The 16,197-nt window shown below is 35.5% G+C and overlaps 1 protein-coding gene across 1 annotated transcript in view; it reads left to right on the top strand.

Annotated features, from left to right (window-relative positions):
* Positions 1–703: 703 nt before the first annotated feature.
* LOC123316422 (insulin-like growth factor-binding protein 7) overlaps positions 704–16,197 on the top strand; it is a 230,900-nt gene continuing 215,406 nt past the window's right edge. Inside the window, exons 1-2 of the mRNA XM_044902496.1 lie at positions 704–1,116; positions 15,326–15,568. Coding sequence (XP_044758431.1) covers positions 15,417–15,568 — 152 coding nt within the window. The 5' untranslated portion in view covers positions 704–1,116; positions 15,326–15,416. The remainder of the gene's footprint in view (positions 1,117–15,325; positions 15,569–16,197) is intronic.

Below are 16,197 nucleotides of genomic sequence, written 5' to 3'. Positions count from 1 at the left end.
AATGGTAGAGGCAGAATCTAGACTCATCTGTGAAGAGAACTCTTTCCCAATCGGCCTCTTCCAAATGGATATGCTCTCTCGCAATATCCAAACGCTCCCTTCGATGGGCTGGCGTAAGAGCTGGGCCTCTTGCCGCGACACGAGGCCTTAAATCATATTCTCTGAGGCGATTTCTTATTGACTGAGTGCTAATTTGCACCTCATGAGTTTGCTCAAGCTGAATTTGAAGGAGGCGAGCGGTTGCAAACCGTTGTCTCAACGAAGAAACTCTCAAGTAACGTTCTTGAATGGCAGTTGTTACCCGTGGTCTACCCTGTCCTGGTCTTCGGACATTCATACCTGTCTCCCTGAATCGTTGCAACATTCTGGACACACTTGTATGGGAAACTCCAAACCTTTCTGCAATTCTTGTGTATGTCCACCATCCTTCTCGCAAAACTACCGCTTGGGCACATTCCTCTTGGGTCAAATTGCGCCACAGCTCCAACCTGACGTAATACTCTGATTATACGTCTTATTTCTGCGATGAATCGATTTAATTTTCCAGCTTTTCCTTTCGACTCCGCAAGAAAACTAACCTTACCGAAAATTCCGATTCTTCGGCACCTATACAGTGCATAATTGACCGCGCAGGCGTTCCTTTCATATTTCAGACCTATGCGCTCGGTTTTCACGCTTTTCATCATTCCCCGTTAGTTCGCTTTTGGCGGTAGCGGTTTTCCAGCCCTGAGAAATCACGTGCGGGATAAAACCCACCAAGGAAAGTTCGCACTGTACGCGGTTTTTCCGCGAACTCTCGTAAAAGCGATTTTGGCAGCACCCCTGAGTTGTCACACGCCAGATCATAAGCGGAACTTTCTCCCTGAAAAGGCGCAGAACTTCGCTCGTTCGAAACCCCTAATTACTTTTCGAACTTCGTCTGTGCGTCCTTATCTGCCGGATTTTTTTCAATTCCCGACGCCGAATTGAATCTGAGAATTTTCCCGAGTGTCGATAAATCCCAGCGATTCTTTGCGGAAGTTCCAGTTATAATTGAAAAATTGAGGTAGACTGAATTTTGTGCGACGCTGCTGAAGTTGTGATTCACTTTTCTCCTTTTCCACCGATTGAATCTTGGTGAGTTGAGATGGTTCGGAGGGATTTCTGTTCGGTTTTGCATATTTCCCGCCTGAAATGGTCCTCTGCGAACGGAATAAGTTTTTAATTTTTTTTTAAACGAATGGTGAGGACGATTCTTGAATCCTCAGTTACACGAATAAAATTTTAGTTCATTGGTTGTAAAGTGCCATTTTCTTTATCGACCGTAATCGAAAAGTGGAAACTCGGTCATCCAAAATATTCAACAGTTGTCATCCTGAATCGTTGGTTCCAGATATGTGATTATAACATTTTGGATTACTGTTGTAAACAGATATTATGTAAAGAGCAATGAAGAAAGGTGCTTCCAGCACTGGTGCTATATACTCCATTCACTTTTATTTCAGCAGTCGGTTGGCCATGGAAATTTGACACATTTCACTCTGTATAGTACGAAAATGTGGGGTTATGACTCTTGTTAAAACATTTTTGAGTTTTAAATCAACGCTATGTTGCCGTTCGACGTAAAAGTTTCTGTTATTACGTATTTTATCACAATGTCGAATCTCTTCGGAAAATATGTGACGAACATATTTGAAGTTTATACAAACTGATTAAAGCCATACCAAATCCAGTTATTTGCATGGAAAATACAAGAGATCAGTATAATATCATAATATGCACAAGCTTGAGGAGAGTTAATGTTCGTTATCTTCTTTGGCTAAAGTTTGAATACGTTATATCAGTTGTAGATTTCAAAAATATTAACCCGAAGATGAAATGCATATGATGTAGTGGTTTTGGGAATGGGTATCTCCCGAAGGAATTAACAGATAATTACAAGAATGTCAAATAATTCAACAAAAATCATCTTGCATCAATATAAGTAAAAGGAATTGAAGGAAGTTTCAAGTTAAGATGAACTTCACCATTGAACAAAAATTTCACATGAATAAACAATTAACAGGACAACTAGCTCGTATTTGTGGCTGTTTGTCTTAATTCATTGATAGATTAATAAATAATTAGGCATTTATTGGTACCTTAAGACATTTACAATGTATAGGGCAAGTCAAATGATAAATAGAAAAATCAATTTTCGGGAACTTATTCTACGATAACATTCATCGAAAATCCTGTAGTAAACTTTTCGCATTAATTCAATCAAACATAAAATTCTCAAATGCCATCACTTTTTTGGGTCTCCCAATAGAAGGAAATTCTTTGTCATCCTCTTCATTCACAATCTTTCTGACTGTGGAAATATTCAGCTGAAATATAAGTCGTTTAGATTCAGATGAAACATTATATAAATTCTCTTACATTGAATATGTTCGCTACCGTCTGACGTATTGTGGATTTTAGAATATCAGGGTATAACTATTTGAATGAGTGGACCTGAATTCTAAATAGCACTTCCTGAAACCCTGTCTCTTTTTTCAATCACTTTCGGCATTTTCGTAATAAAAATTGATATTAGTTGTGGCAACGGCGTTATGACATTAACGACATTTCATGAGTGCCAACCTAACTCCGTTCTAGTTACAAAAACTTGAGAAAATTATTTCATGGCCAACCGACTGCTAAAATAAATGTGAATGGAGTATGGTGTCTTGGGCACTAGGCACCAATTTTTCACACAAGGCTCGCCAATACTTGCACTTTGTTGAAGCAATTAGATTTTTAGAGTACTGATGCCAGTTTGCACCGACTTAGTTAAGGCAGGCAGTTTTGGTAACTGATAGAGAAATGAGTGAGCCTCAACGTTAAGCCCCTCTTGGTGTTTCCAAATTAGACGTGAACCTTGGAGGAGGTGTTAGTATCACTCATTTGCTGTCGTTTGAGCCATATTTATTGATAACCAAAAATCAACAGTTTCCGAGATATTTGAGTTCTTGTGTTTTTAAAAAAATTTCTTACCATACTACATTTTTCGTGAATTTTTTCTACGTTAACCAACTTTGATTGAAATTTTGGATTATTTCCATCAGGAAAAGATATGATACGTATGAAAAAAGCAGAGTTGCATTCGGTCAAAGTACCCAATTTTTCCAATTTCACAGTTTTTTATTTATTTTTGAACATCAAGTTATTCAAAAAGGCGCAATATTCGAGAAAATATGAAGAATACTTTTATTTACAAAAGGTTCAAATATTCATTCAGCTTGCAACATAGTGTCACAGATTTAGCTAATTATTTTGAAGGTAATTTTGCTCCTCCAGGGGTGGCACAGTGTGGCATGTGTTATTTCGAAAGGACCACCCTGTGTATTTTTCTTTTGAAATTCTACAATAATAGTACCTACTCAAATCGGTAGTAGCTACAAAAAAATTTCTAGTGCTTTCACACAACAAGCATTTAGTACAAATCTTTGGAAAAGCTTTGCTTATAATAATGGAATCTGTAGAATTTCCACAAGTGATATTAAGCCACATATGTATATTTCATACTCACATGTTAAGTTCACGCATTACTTCATTCTCCCGAAAGTCTCTTCTTGAGATACTACATTCCATTTTCCACTATAACCTAATGTATTTAAAGATTAAACTTTCCAGAGAGAGTTTCTAATTAATTATCTGGATTTAAGATACCACAGGGAGTTGCTGCATCACCTATCTAATAAGTTAACTTACCTTGTCTCAATTACTCTCGAATTTTGGTTATTGAAAAATTTATTCAGTCAGCCGGTGGTTATTTCAGGGTCATACAAGGGATGTTTTTGAATTGATGCGATAATGAAAGCTGCTGTTCTTACAGATAATTTTTTGTTCTAAGCCGAATTAGTACCATTTGAAATTTGGGAATCTTTTGCATTTTCAATCGTTGTAGTTTCATTATAATGCTCCGATGAGAACAAAACAGAAAAATAAAGGTTATTATACAGGATGTATTTGAAGGTGAGGCTTTCTTTTCAACAGAAGGTAGAACTGGTCAAAATGAAGCGTTTCAACAAAAGTCACCGTTACAAAACTTTCAAAATGACAAAGTTAAAAAAAAAAATTGAAAATGATTACTGAAATATAGTTCCTAATACGACCCTATATCGTTTGTTAGCTGAATTATCGCAAAGCAGTGGGAAAAATCTTCTGAGTTGACCATATGGTTTCGTTTAGGATATTGGCTCGTTCGATATTTACGTTGGTATGAAAATGGAAACTTAGAATTGCCGAATTGTTCTTATTATTTTTAAGTAACTTACACATTTATGAAATGGCTCATATCGATACCAACTGATAGAAGAGACTTAGGACACTAGTGTGAAAAATAGTATAATACTTCAAAATCTCACAGATAAAATTTGTCTAAATTATTCACGAATTTTTTCACTTTGGGCATCACAATCTTCTTGTTCGAACATTCCAACAATCGTCGTAAAAATGGGATAAAATTGGGAAACATCAAAGCACTTATTCAACATAACTAACATAAGTATTTTCAAGAAACAGCCTCAATTTTCTAAATTTTTTTTCACCCTAAATTGCACAATACAACAATAATGATTCTCTCAAAAGTGACCTGATTCATCTAATCCGATGTACTTGGTACTGAACCATTCATTGTGCAGCCATATGTTTATGTTTTTTTTTCGTTTTTACGATGCCGTCACCTTCCACAGTCCCGTACTTGAAATTCAATGAAATGTTGTTGTACTTATTGGGGTTGTATCTCAGCCATCTTGGATATTTTGTACAGACAATTTTTGGTTGAACGACTTATTTTGATGAGTTCTACCTTCTGTCAAAAAAAGCTTCACCTTTGAAAACTCCCTGTATATCGATATTTAACAGCTGCCTTCTTGATTTGTTCAAAAAGTTGGGGCATCTCTCGAATATGAAATTCTTAATAGGTTTTTGATTTTAACCAGAGTGAATTCCACCCCATTCAAATTCAAATGACATTTTTATCCCGCTACTGACCTCCTACTGATATGTAGTTTTCAAGGATATTTCATGAAAAATAAAAAGGTTGTTCATTGGGCAAAGCCAACCATAATACATTCGGAAGCGAAAAAGAAAATGACTTTCCACAATTTTCCGGACAAAAAAAATAAATTAGACTTTGCACCGATACCTCATGCATTTCAAGAATTTCCCACCAAAAATAGTCAAATATAAATGAACAGTAAAAGTAGCACAACGAATCTTCGAAATTGAAATTCTCCATTCCCTTTTTGTGTATGTTGTGTAGTACAATTTGTTCGTGTTACACGTGTTTTCTTGAAATAATTAATAACTGGTGTGAAGACATGGGTTTACAGTTCGACATTCTAAAATTGTTTGAGCAACAGGATAAAGCAGAACTGATTGTCTCCTTTAGGAATATCTACCTACGGAAACAGCGGTAATAAATCCTCAGCAATAGGTTTAATTGTGTAGAAACTTTCCAGATAAACAATTTATTTACCTTAATATGAATCTCAGACAGATTACTTAGATTCCACAACTACCTACGTGTTCGGCTTCGCTTTTGTATTCACAGAGTGTGGGCAAATCAGTGCATTTCACATTTCAGTTCGGAAAGCTTTGCTAATGCGGATTTGTTCACCCTACGCCACTGTACTTGTAAATCTGCATGAGGTTAGGATAATTTATTCAACATTTTTGTACGAAAGCTGTAGATATATCAAAATTTTTTTAACTGAATAATCATTCAACTCCGGGAATTTCCTAATGGAGAATTTAATTCCTACATTTCATATCGGTATCCGAACATTTTGGAAGTTTTTGGAATTTTTTCTATTCCCCATATCCCAACCCTTCATTATATTATGAAAATTCAACTCGCAAAATCTGGGAATAATGCAATAAAACTAACAAAGAAATGAAATCCCGGCCAGATGTTGAACAAATACATGGAAACTGCTCTCTGAATTCTCATTTAACACATTCTGCGAAATCATAAACAGAGGATTAGTTCCAATTGTGGTCTGCAACCCGTATGTGTGTGGTGCTTGTTGAATCCTATTGTAGCTAAATATAATATCCCATGGAACACAAATTTTGGATTCGTGCAAAAACCCTTAAAACACATTTGAAAACGCTGGAAATTAAGACATTTGAAACTATCCCTTTCTAATATACAACGTGTTTTAACCGTTAATTCAGAAGTTCTTACCTGTGCTTCTTTACAAATTTCAGAAGATTTTCTCACAAAAAAGAAGAGCAAAATTTCTGAATCTTCCAGTCACTCACGAATTTGAGAATTTGTTTCATAAGGTGAATTCTAGAGGAGCTGAAGAATATCTGAATCAGAGTTTCATTCCAGACCTTATATTCACTGGAATTTAGGCTTTCAACCAGTTTATTCTTATAAATAAATCATCCTTGTATTGGAACCAAGGTTTGCAATAACATATCTTCCTCGAATATGCTCGATCTATTGAAAATAGACTGCCCGTACAAAGTTAAGAATATTGAATGAATTAGGTACTGTTTTCTCTCCAGAAAGAATTCAATATGTGGAGTTTTTCAGGTTAGGATATTGAGATATTGAGATTATAGAGTTAACTTTATAATCTTTGAATTTCAAGAGAATACAACAGTATAAAATTTTACAAAAAAACGAAATTCTGAAGATTTCTAAACTTTATAGTTCTTGAATTCAAAGCATTTATCCATAGCTGCTTGGCATCTTCATTGCAGACATTGCATCATCAATTTCAAAGATAATTGGCAGTTTGCATGCCTAATTCTTATATACTAATATATATATATTCTAATATATATATGTGAAGAACTGAATACAGAATGGCGAATGCGTCGGTCAAAAATGACAAAATTTACGTTTATGGTCATGAAGTTTAAAAGGTCTGTAAAATGAGTTATGGAATGAACATCAATAATTTTATGACCAAATATAGGAGGGAACTCAAAAACCATTAAACGGAAAATGCATAGGACAAATTATTAAACTCAAACATTTGAGGAACAAAGAAATGCTTTTCACACGTTGGAAGAATTCATATTATTGAATCTTTTCTGAAAAAGTGCCTTTCCATAAAAAATAACGGAATATGTTGAATAGGTGAATGTCATCAAATAACCTACGTTCAGTAACAGAGCGTTTAGCTTCAAATTTCCATGGCCTACTTGACGACGAATTTTTTTGAACGCATACCTATGATTCGTACAAATATTTGAACAGTAGATTCTTGAGGTTCTTTTTCCCATACCATTTTTGCCGATTCGGCTCTGGTAAAAAAAGATATAGCCATTTTAAATTTTCATAATAAGCTGTGCCACCCTTGGAAAAACAAAATTATCTTCAGAATGACCATCTGAATCTGTGACAATACAGGTGTGTGGATTTTTTTTTTAAATTACCTAATTTTTCGAATTCAACAGATATTGTCTAATTTCGAACATCAAATTACTCGAAAACGGCGCATTATACGAGAATATACGAAGAATACTTTTATTTTACAAAACGTTCAAATATAGGTACATTAGATAGCGTGTTAATTAGTTTCAACAGTTGGGTTCTTTGAATTTTTGGTATTTTTATGCTACGTAATGGTCATAGTGGAAGATTCATCAAATAAATGAAAAACCATTTTCATTTCATTCGATGAAATCGATTGTGAGATAAATTTTTTTTATGGTTTTTCAACAGTCTGTATCTTATACCGAAAAAGCGTTAAAATATTTGTACGAGTCAAACAGCTACCCTTTATAGAGTACCTGGGATTTCGATATAAAAAGCTGAACTCAAAAATTAATGCCAAGTCTCATTTCATTCTCTTCATATTCTGATCATTATTCTCATTATTATATTATATAATAACAGCTCAAACCGTTCAAGAATTGAAAACGAATTGAAAATACAAACAGGGTGTTTTCAAAGGTCAGGCTTTTTTTTGACAGAAGGTAGAACTCGTTAAAACAAGTCGTTTCACCAAAAATTGTCTATATAAAATATCCAAGATGGCTGAGAAACAACCTCTAGAAAAATTAGACACAATTTAATCAAATTTCAAGTACGGGATTGTGGAAGGTGACTCCGGCTTCAGAAAAACGAAAGAAAACATAAACATATGGCTGGACAATGAATGGTCTAGTACCAAGATCATCGGTATCGTGCAATTTAGGGTGAAAAAATTCAGAAAATCGAGGCAGTTTCTTGAAAGTGATTATGTTAGTTATGTTGAAGGAGTGCTATGATGTTTCCCCATTTCATCCCATTTTTACGACGATTGTTGGAATGTTCGAACAAGAAGATTGTGATGCCCATTGTGAAAAAATTCGTGAATAATTTAGACGAATTTTAGTGGTGAGATTTTGAAGTAATATTCTTTTTTTTCACACTTGTGTCCTGAGTCTCTTCTGTCAGTTGGTATCGAAATGGGCCATTTCATAAAATCGAGTAAGCTACTAAAAATATTGAGAACAATTCGTCAATCCTAAGTTTCCATTTTCATTACCAGGTAAATAAGGAACGAGCCAATATCTTAAACGAAACCACATGGTCGAAACAGGAGATAAGTTTTTTCCCACTGCTTTGCTATAATTCAGCTAACAAACGGTTTAGGGTCGTATTAGGATCTATTTCAGTAATCATTTTCAATTTTTTTTCAACTTTGTCATTTTGAAAGTTTTGTATAGGTGATTTTTGGTGAAAAGCTTCATTCTGACCAATTCTACAAAAAAAGCCTCACCTTTTTAGAATAATTCTGTTGGGGGCACAATTAATACTACTAATAGACCTTAAGATCGAAGTGGAATCGAGGATGAATTGGTAATTAGTTAGCCTAGACCATAGATAACCTAGCCTAGACTAGTTCCACGATTAAAAAATTATTGCGTTACCATAGCAACGAACAATAACTCATTAGAAGTGTCAGTGTAAAGTTTGAGGTCAAGAAAGTGAACCAGAGTTACGCAATTAATTAAAAGAAAGAAGATGTCCACCGAAACTGTGAAAATCGAAAAATTGGAGTATCGAGTAATCATCAAGTACCTTTATTTAAAGGGGTTAAGAGGTAAGCCGATTTCCGAAGATATGCTTAGTACCCTTGGTGATCAATGTCCTTCGTATGCGACCGTGAAAAATTGGACTGCAAGATTCAAAAAAGGTGAATATTCCATTGGAGATGATGACCGATTGGGAAGGCCAGTTTCTGTGTCAGTTCCCGAAAATATCGATGCAGTTCATGACATGATTTTATCAGAACGTCGAATTGAGCTAAAACGGATATCTGGAGCACTGAATATTTCATACGAACGAGTTCATCATATAGTTTACGTCAATTTGGACATGAGAAAAATTGCTGCAAAATGGATACCCAAATGTTTGAATGTTGACCAAAAGCGTGCAAGGGTGCAAGCGTGCACTAGACAACGTGGGGATCTATTTCAGTAATCATTTTCAATTTTTTTTTTCAACTTTGTTATTTTGAAAGTTTTTTCTGAGTGATTTTTGGTGAAACGCTTCATTTTGACCAGTTCTACCTGCTGTTGTAAAAAGCCTCACCTTCAAATACACCCTGTGTAATAGCGGATGATATAATATAAAAAAACATTTCTCCAAAATCTATGAATTTAGCATTTCCATTGGAACATATCAACGTAGTTCATTCTTTTGAAAAATAGACATCACGGCAGAAGTAGCAGAAATGGTCACTGATGATTTTTTTTTACAGTTTTCGCTTCAGTGGAAGTGTATTACTCCCATTTGACGTAAAATCAACCCTGAAAAAACATTCTCCAGCCAAGACATGTTTCGCCTTCATATTTTATCGATCTATCAACGAACTTTCTCTTATCTTCTAAATAATTCAGGAACCTAACCGGCCAATCTAGCGAGTCATGCCTCAAAATACAGTCGGGTATTAAAACAACTTAAAAGCAGGGACTATCTCAACTTTTCATATTTACTTGGCGGTGCAAAAAATTTACGCTTCGCCGAGTGCCGCAGAAACTTTTCATATAGGGTCTTTCGAGTTCAGGGGCGATATGAATAAAATTATGCGGCTCTCATATATCCCCTATTTTCTCGGGGTATTCCACGTTTCGTGGATTCGTCGCCGTTGAACTGAGACGGAGGTGAGGTAAAAAGTCTTCACTTTATCGCTGACCTCGAAAATTAATGTATAATTTATTGCTGCTTTCGTGCAACCTCCAAGTTGTATCAGTTCGATATTTTGAAGGAGGAATTGAAATTGAGATATGTGAATACACTGCGCAAAAAACTTAACGCACATTATGGAAATCTCAAATTTATTCTACAACTGAAGGTGTTCTCAATGATAATTATTTTTATCAGAATTATGCATGCATATGTTATCCACTTTCAACGGTTTTCTTCAATACAGAGGTTTTTTTCCCAGCAGGAATAAAAAAAGATGATATTATCTGATTTTGAATGTATTGGCTCCATTCTAAAATCAGTTGTTCTCGATCAATTCTAGTGATCAATAGTTTTTCTTTCGTTTGATTTTCTACACTCGATCGCTATGCAACGCGAAACACGCAATTTGACCCAAGAGGAATGTGCCCAAGCGGTAGTTTTGCGAGAAGAAGGGTGGACATACACAAGAATTGCAGAAATGTTTGGAATTTCCCATACAAGTGTGTCCAGAATATTGCAGCGATTCAGGGAGACAGGTATGAATGTCCGAAGACCAGGACAGGGTAGACCACAGGTAACAACTGCCATTCAAGAACGTTACTTGAGAGTTTCTTCGTTGAGACAACGGTTGCAACCGCTCGCCTTCTTCAAATTCAGTTGGAGCAAACTCATGAGGTGCAAATTAGCACTTAGACAATAAGAAATCGCCTCAGATAATATGATTTAAGGCCTCGTGTCGCGGCAAGAGGCCCAGCTCTTACCCCCAGTTTGAATTTTGCGAGAGAGCATATCCATTGGGAAGAGGCCGATTGGGAAAGAGTTCTCTTCACAGATGAGTCTAGATTCTGCCTCAACCATTATGATCGACGTTCCCTTGTATACAGACGTCCACATGAAAGATATGCTCAGTGCAATTACCTGAATACTTCTGGTTTCGGGGGAGGATCGATTATGGTATGGGGTGGAATATCTTTGACTGCTCGCACAGACCTAGTGGTCGTTGATAATGGAGCTATGAATGCTGATAAGTATATAAGGAACATTCTTGAAAAGCATGTAGGTGCCATTTGCTCCATACATTGGTGAAAATTTCATTTTTATGGACGATAATGCCAGACCCCATCGTCCGCGCATCGTTCAGGAGTACCTTGAAGAGGTTGAAGTCTCTCGAATGGAATGGCCAGCAAAAAGTCCAGATCTCAATCCGATTGAGCAGGTTTGGGACAACCTCAATAGAAGACTGAGAAGTTCAGAAAATCATCCAGCTACTTTCAATGACTTAGGAATCCAACTCGGAGAAATCTGGGAAGGATTAGATCAGAACATTTTAAGATCACTCATTTTGAGTATGAACCGTCGTTGCCGAGCTGTAATTAACTCAAGGGGTGGAAATACCAAGTATTAAATCACTTATCAGCATTTCAGTATTTTGAAAATTGTTCATTTCTCTTCTTTCACATAAGATTCGGTGAAATCCTGAATTTTTCTTCCATTTAATGTGTCTTGTTTCGTTCAAAACCTTCCCGAGAGAACATAAAAAATAAGTTATAAAGTCAATGTAGAGTTAACTTTCATTAAAATTGAGATTTTCAGAATGTGCGTTAATTTTTTTGCGCAGTGTATTCATCGAGTATAATAGATGGCAATGAAACAACAGTTTTCTTTACAGCTTCACACGATCTCAAATTTTGTTTTGTGTAAGCTATTTGCTTTTTCAAGTTTCAAGTAAACATCCGTTGAATATACTAAAAGGGAGTGCGGGAGACTTGACCCATGCTATGGTCGGGAGAAATAATCAGTGGTCCAAGTTTCTTGCACTGAGCTAAGATAATAGTTTGCTTCATAAAAAGAAAATTGAAAAATAGCAATGAATATAAAAAAATATACAAAGGTTCAAGAAAGTAAAAAACATCTCGGAAATAAGTGAGAGTGACTCTGAAATAGAAAATATGTTTCTCATACGCTCATACATCTGATGATGAAAACCTTGACATATACAATCGTTGGTCATTGGAAATTGTTTTCTTTCAATGTTTTTCCTGATGAACAAACTTATGGTCAAGTCTCTCTCGCCCCCTGTTCAACTCTACCATGGGTTAGGGAGACATGAGTCAATTTTCGGTTCCTAAAAAAAGAATTGCTGTACTCAAAATGTTCATTTCACCATCACTCTACTATTATCAATCATTACCTATCTGGGCATGATATCTTCACGCAAAAAAATGAATTGCTACCATTTACAGATACAACTTAGATGGCTTCATAGTGAAAAGGGGTTCAACTCTCCCGGATTCCCCATATAACTTCCAAATTCGTCTTGATAATTTGGGATGTGAGAGGGAATGATGCCCCCTTCATCACTTTCTCTGCTTCTCTTCTTGTACGGGCTTCTCCAACGAAACAAATCAGCGGCATCAGAACAAACCATCAAAATTTCAATAACTAACTTTCAGAACAGCACGAATGGAACGAAATAAAAATCAGATAACGAGTAAGGAAACATGGAACATAAAGATAACTTTTTCATCAGCATCAACCACAGCTCCTGAGCTGGTCGGCAGCAATTTCAAATTGAGTTATGAAATCCTTTAGCCTGCCGGCTTCATATTTCGGATTATGTAATTTTCTCCGCTAATCAACTCGGCTTCCAAGACCATACTACTCGAAGGGATGAATGGTTCTGAGCATCCCTATTATCCAATCCGTTGCCAGTTATTAACTTTGTTCGGAACTTTGATATGTTCCGTTCATTTGCTTGACGGCTCAATTATGTGTAGAGTATTCTACACATAGGTGTATCATTGGAAAATACATACACCAAATGTAATTATCATGAACGCTCCAAAAAGATAATAATTAACTGTTTCTGGGAACAATTAGATTCAAGGCAGACAATTGGAACATGTCTCTGCAATTTTCACCCGAAGAGTAGTGAAATGAGTCGATGGATAAACTGGGATACTGACTCAAGGATATACGAACACCAAGAAGATATGCACCTATACTCCATTCACTTTTATTTTAGCACTCGGTTGGCCATGGAAATTTGACACATTCCACTCCGTTTAGTACGAAAATGTGGCGTTATGAAGCTTGTCAAAACATACAAACTGATTGAAGGCATTCCGTATCTAGATATTTGCATGGAAAATACGAGAGATCAGTTTTTAAATATGTTTATTTTTGCTATGGAAGAAAATTGAATAATTGACACATAATATGCAGTAGCTTGAGGAGAGTTGATGTTGGTTATCTTCATTGGCTAAAGGTTGAATACGTTACATAAGTTGAAGATTTCAAAAAATTAATCCGAAGATGGAATGCATATGAGGCAGTTAGGAATGGGTATCTATCGAAGGAATTAACGGATAATCTTACAAGAATGTTAAATTCTTCAACAAAAATCATTTTGCATCAATGGAAGTCAAAAGAATTGAAGGAAGTTTCGAGGCAAGAGAAACTTCACCTTCAAACAACTTTTACATGAATTAACAATAAACAGGACAACTGGCTCGTATTTTTGGATGTTTATTTTTAATACTTTGATATAATAATTATAATTATATATTTATTAATCCCTTAAGACATTTATAATGTAAAGGAAAAATGAAAAATTAATTTTCTGGAACTTATTCTACGATGACATTCATCAAAAATCCGGTAGGTATACTACATTCACTTTTATTTTAGCAGTCGGTTGGCCATGGAAATTTGACATATTTCATTCTATATAGTACGAAAATGTGGGGTTATGACGCGTGTCAAAACATTTTTGGGTTTTAAATCAACGCTATGTTGACCGTTCTACGAAAAAGTTTCTGTTATTACATATTTTATCGCAATGTCAAATCTCTTCGGAAAATATGTGACGAACATAATTGAAGTTTATACAAACTGATTGAAGGCATACCAAATCCAGTTATTTGCATGGAAAATACAAGAGATCATCATAATCATCATCATAATATGCACTAACTTGAGGAGAGTTAATGTTCTTTATCTTCTTTGGCTAAAGTTTGAATACGTTACATCAGTTGTAGATTTCAAAAATATAAACCCGAAGATGAAATGCACATGATGCAGTGGTTGGGAATGGGTATCTCCCGAAGGAATTAACAGATATTTACAAGAATGTTAAATTCTTCAACAAAAATCATCTTGCATCAATATAAGTAAAAGGAATTGAAGGAAGTTTCAAGTCAAGATGAACTTCACCTTTGAACAAAAATTTCACATGAATAAACAATTAACAGGACAACTGGCGCGTATTTGTTGCTGTTCATCTTGATACATTAATTTAATATTAATAATTAGGTATTTATTGGTACTTTAAGACATTTACAATGTATAGGACAAGTCAAATGAAAAATAGAAAAATAAATTTTCGGGAACTTATTCTACGATGACATTCATCGAAAATCCTGTAGTAAACTTTACGCCTTAATTCACTCAAACATAAAATTCTCAAATGCCACCACTTTTTTGGGTCTCCCAATAGAAGGAAATTCTTTATCATCCTCTTCATTCACAATCTTTCTGATTGTGGAAATATTTTGCTAAAATATAAGTCGTTTAGATTCAGATGAAACATTATATAAATTCTCTTACATTGAATATGTTCGCTACCGTCTGACGTATTGTGGATTTCAGAATATCAGGGTATAATTATTTGAATGAGCGGACCTGAATTCTAAATAGCACTTCCTGAAACCCTGTCTCTTTTTTCAATCACTTTCGGCATTTTCGTAATAAAAATTAATATTATTTGTGGCAACGGCGTTATGGCATTAACGACATTTCATGATTGACAAACTTACTCCGTTCTACTTACAAAAACTTAAAGAAATCATTTCACGGCCAACTGAGTGCTAAAATAAAAGTGAATGGACTTCGTTTGAACTTAAAACAGATTACACCATTAAACGATATTCACAAAATGAGGTATTAAACCACGACACGTGTTTCTGTGAAGGTCAGACTTTACCTTCAACCATGCACCTGAAGATGCTATTGTGATAGCGAAACAAGGGTCTTGGTTTAAAAACTCATTTTGTGGAAATGGTTACCATATACTAGAAGAAACCGAAAAGAAATATTTTCACTACCAATGTTGTCTACCCAAAATTGGAATACACAAAAATTATGCTTGAGCTTAGTGTTTGATTGGTTTGATTGCAGGTTGACGCCCCTACAAAATGGTGGTCCGGACCAAATGTCTCCGAGAAATGATGTAACTTCGATGTGATGTGATCCTCCAGTTCGCCAAACGATGAAAAGCATGCTAGTGTTCTTGGTCGTGGCTGTTATAGCCTTCTGCGGAGGCTTATCTGCACCAGCTTGTGTTTGCGATAAGAGAGAGTGTGAAACCATCAATGAGGTTGACTGTCCTGGACTTGGGATCGTGGTCTGGGATCCTTGCAGGTGAGCTGAAATAAGTTTTTGTATAAATGTTAATTGCATATACATATATGTACATATGTATATGTGTTACTAGCAATCGCTCATTTAGGACAATGACAGAAACATTTGGACATTCCGCCTAGCGAAGCAAATTCATCTAAAGCGCATTACATTCAACTTGATTTCAATCTACGATAATTTTTCTGAAAGTTGACCTTCGTAAAATTCCCAAAAAGATGGGGTCAGTTGAAACTTCCTCCATGCCGAACGGTTGTGCCGAAATGGATGAAATTCTCAGATTTGTTACTAGAAGAGTTGCTCTTTCAGAATATGTATCACGTTTAGATCTACGATAATTTTCCTGGAAGATAAACGACCCGAAAGATGGCTTTTGAAAAATTTCAAAAAAGTTGGGTTCAGTTGAAACTTCCTCAATATCGAGCAGTTACGCCGGGGTGGATGAAATATCGATATTTATCACTTAAAAGGTTTCTCTTTCAGAGTATGTATTGCGTTTAAAACTACTATACTACATCTCGGCGCAACTTTTCGGTCTTTTTAACTGAACCCATCTTTTTCATGATTTTTCGAAGGTCACCTTGCGAGTCGATTATCTCTCAATAAAAGTAACTGTAGATGGAAATGCGATA

Source organism: Coccinella septempunctata, chromosome 1, assembly GCF_907165205.1.
Source record: "Coccinella septempunctata chromosome 1, icCocSept1.1, whole genome shotgun sequence".
In the NCBI taxonomy this organism is placed as follows: Eukaryota; Metazoa; Arthropoda; class Insecta; order Coleoptera; family Coccinellidae; genus Coccinella; species Coccinella septempunctata.
Note: the sequence above shows the minus strand (reverse complement) of the source record. Positions and strands in the feature narration are given on the sequence as shown.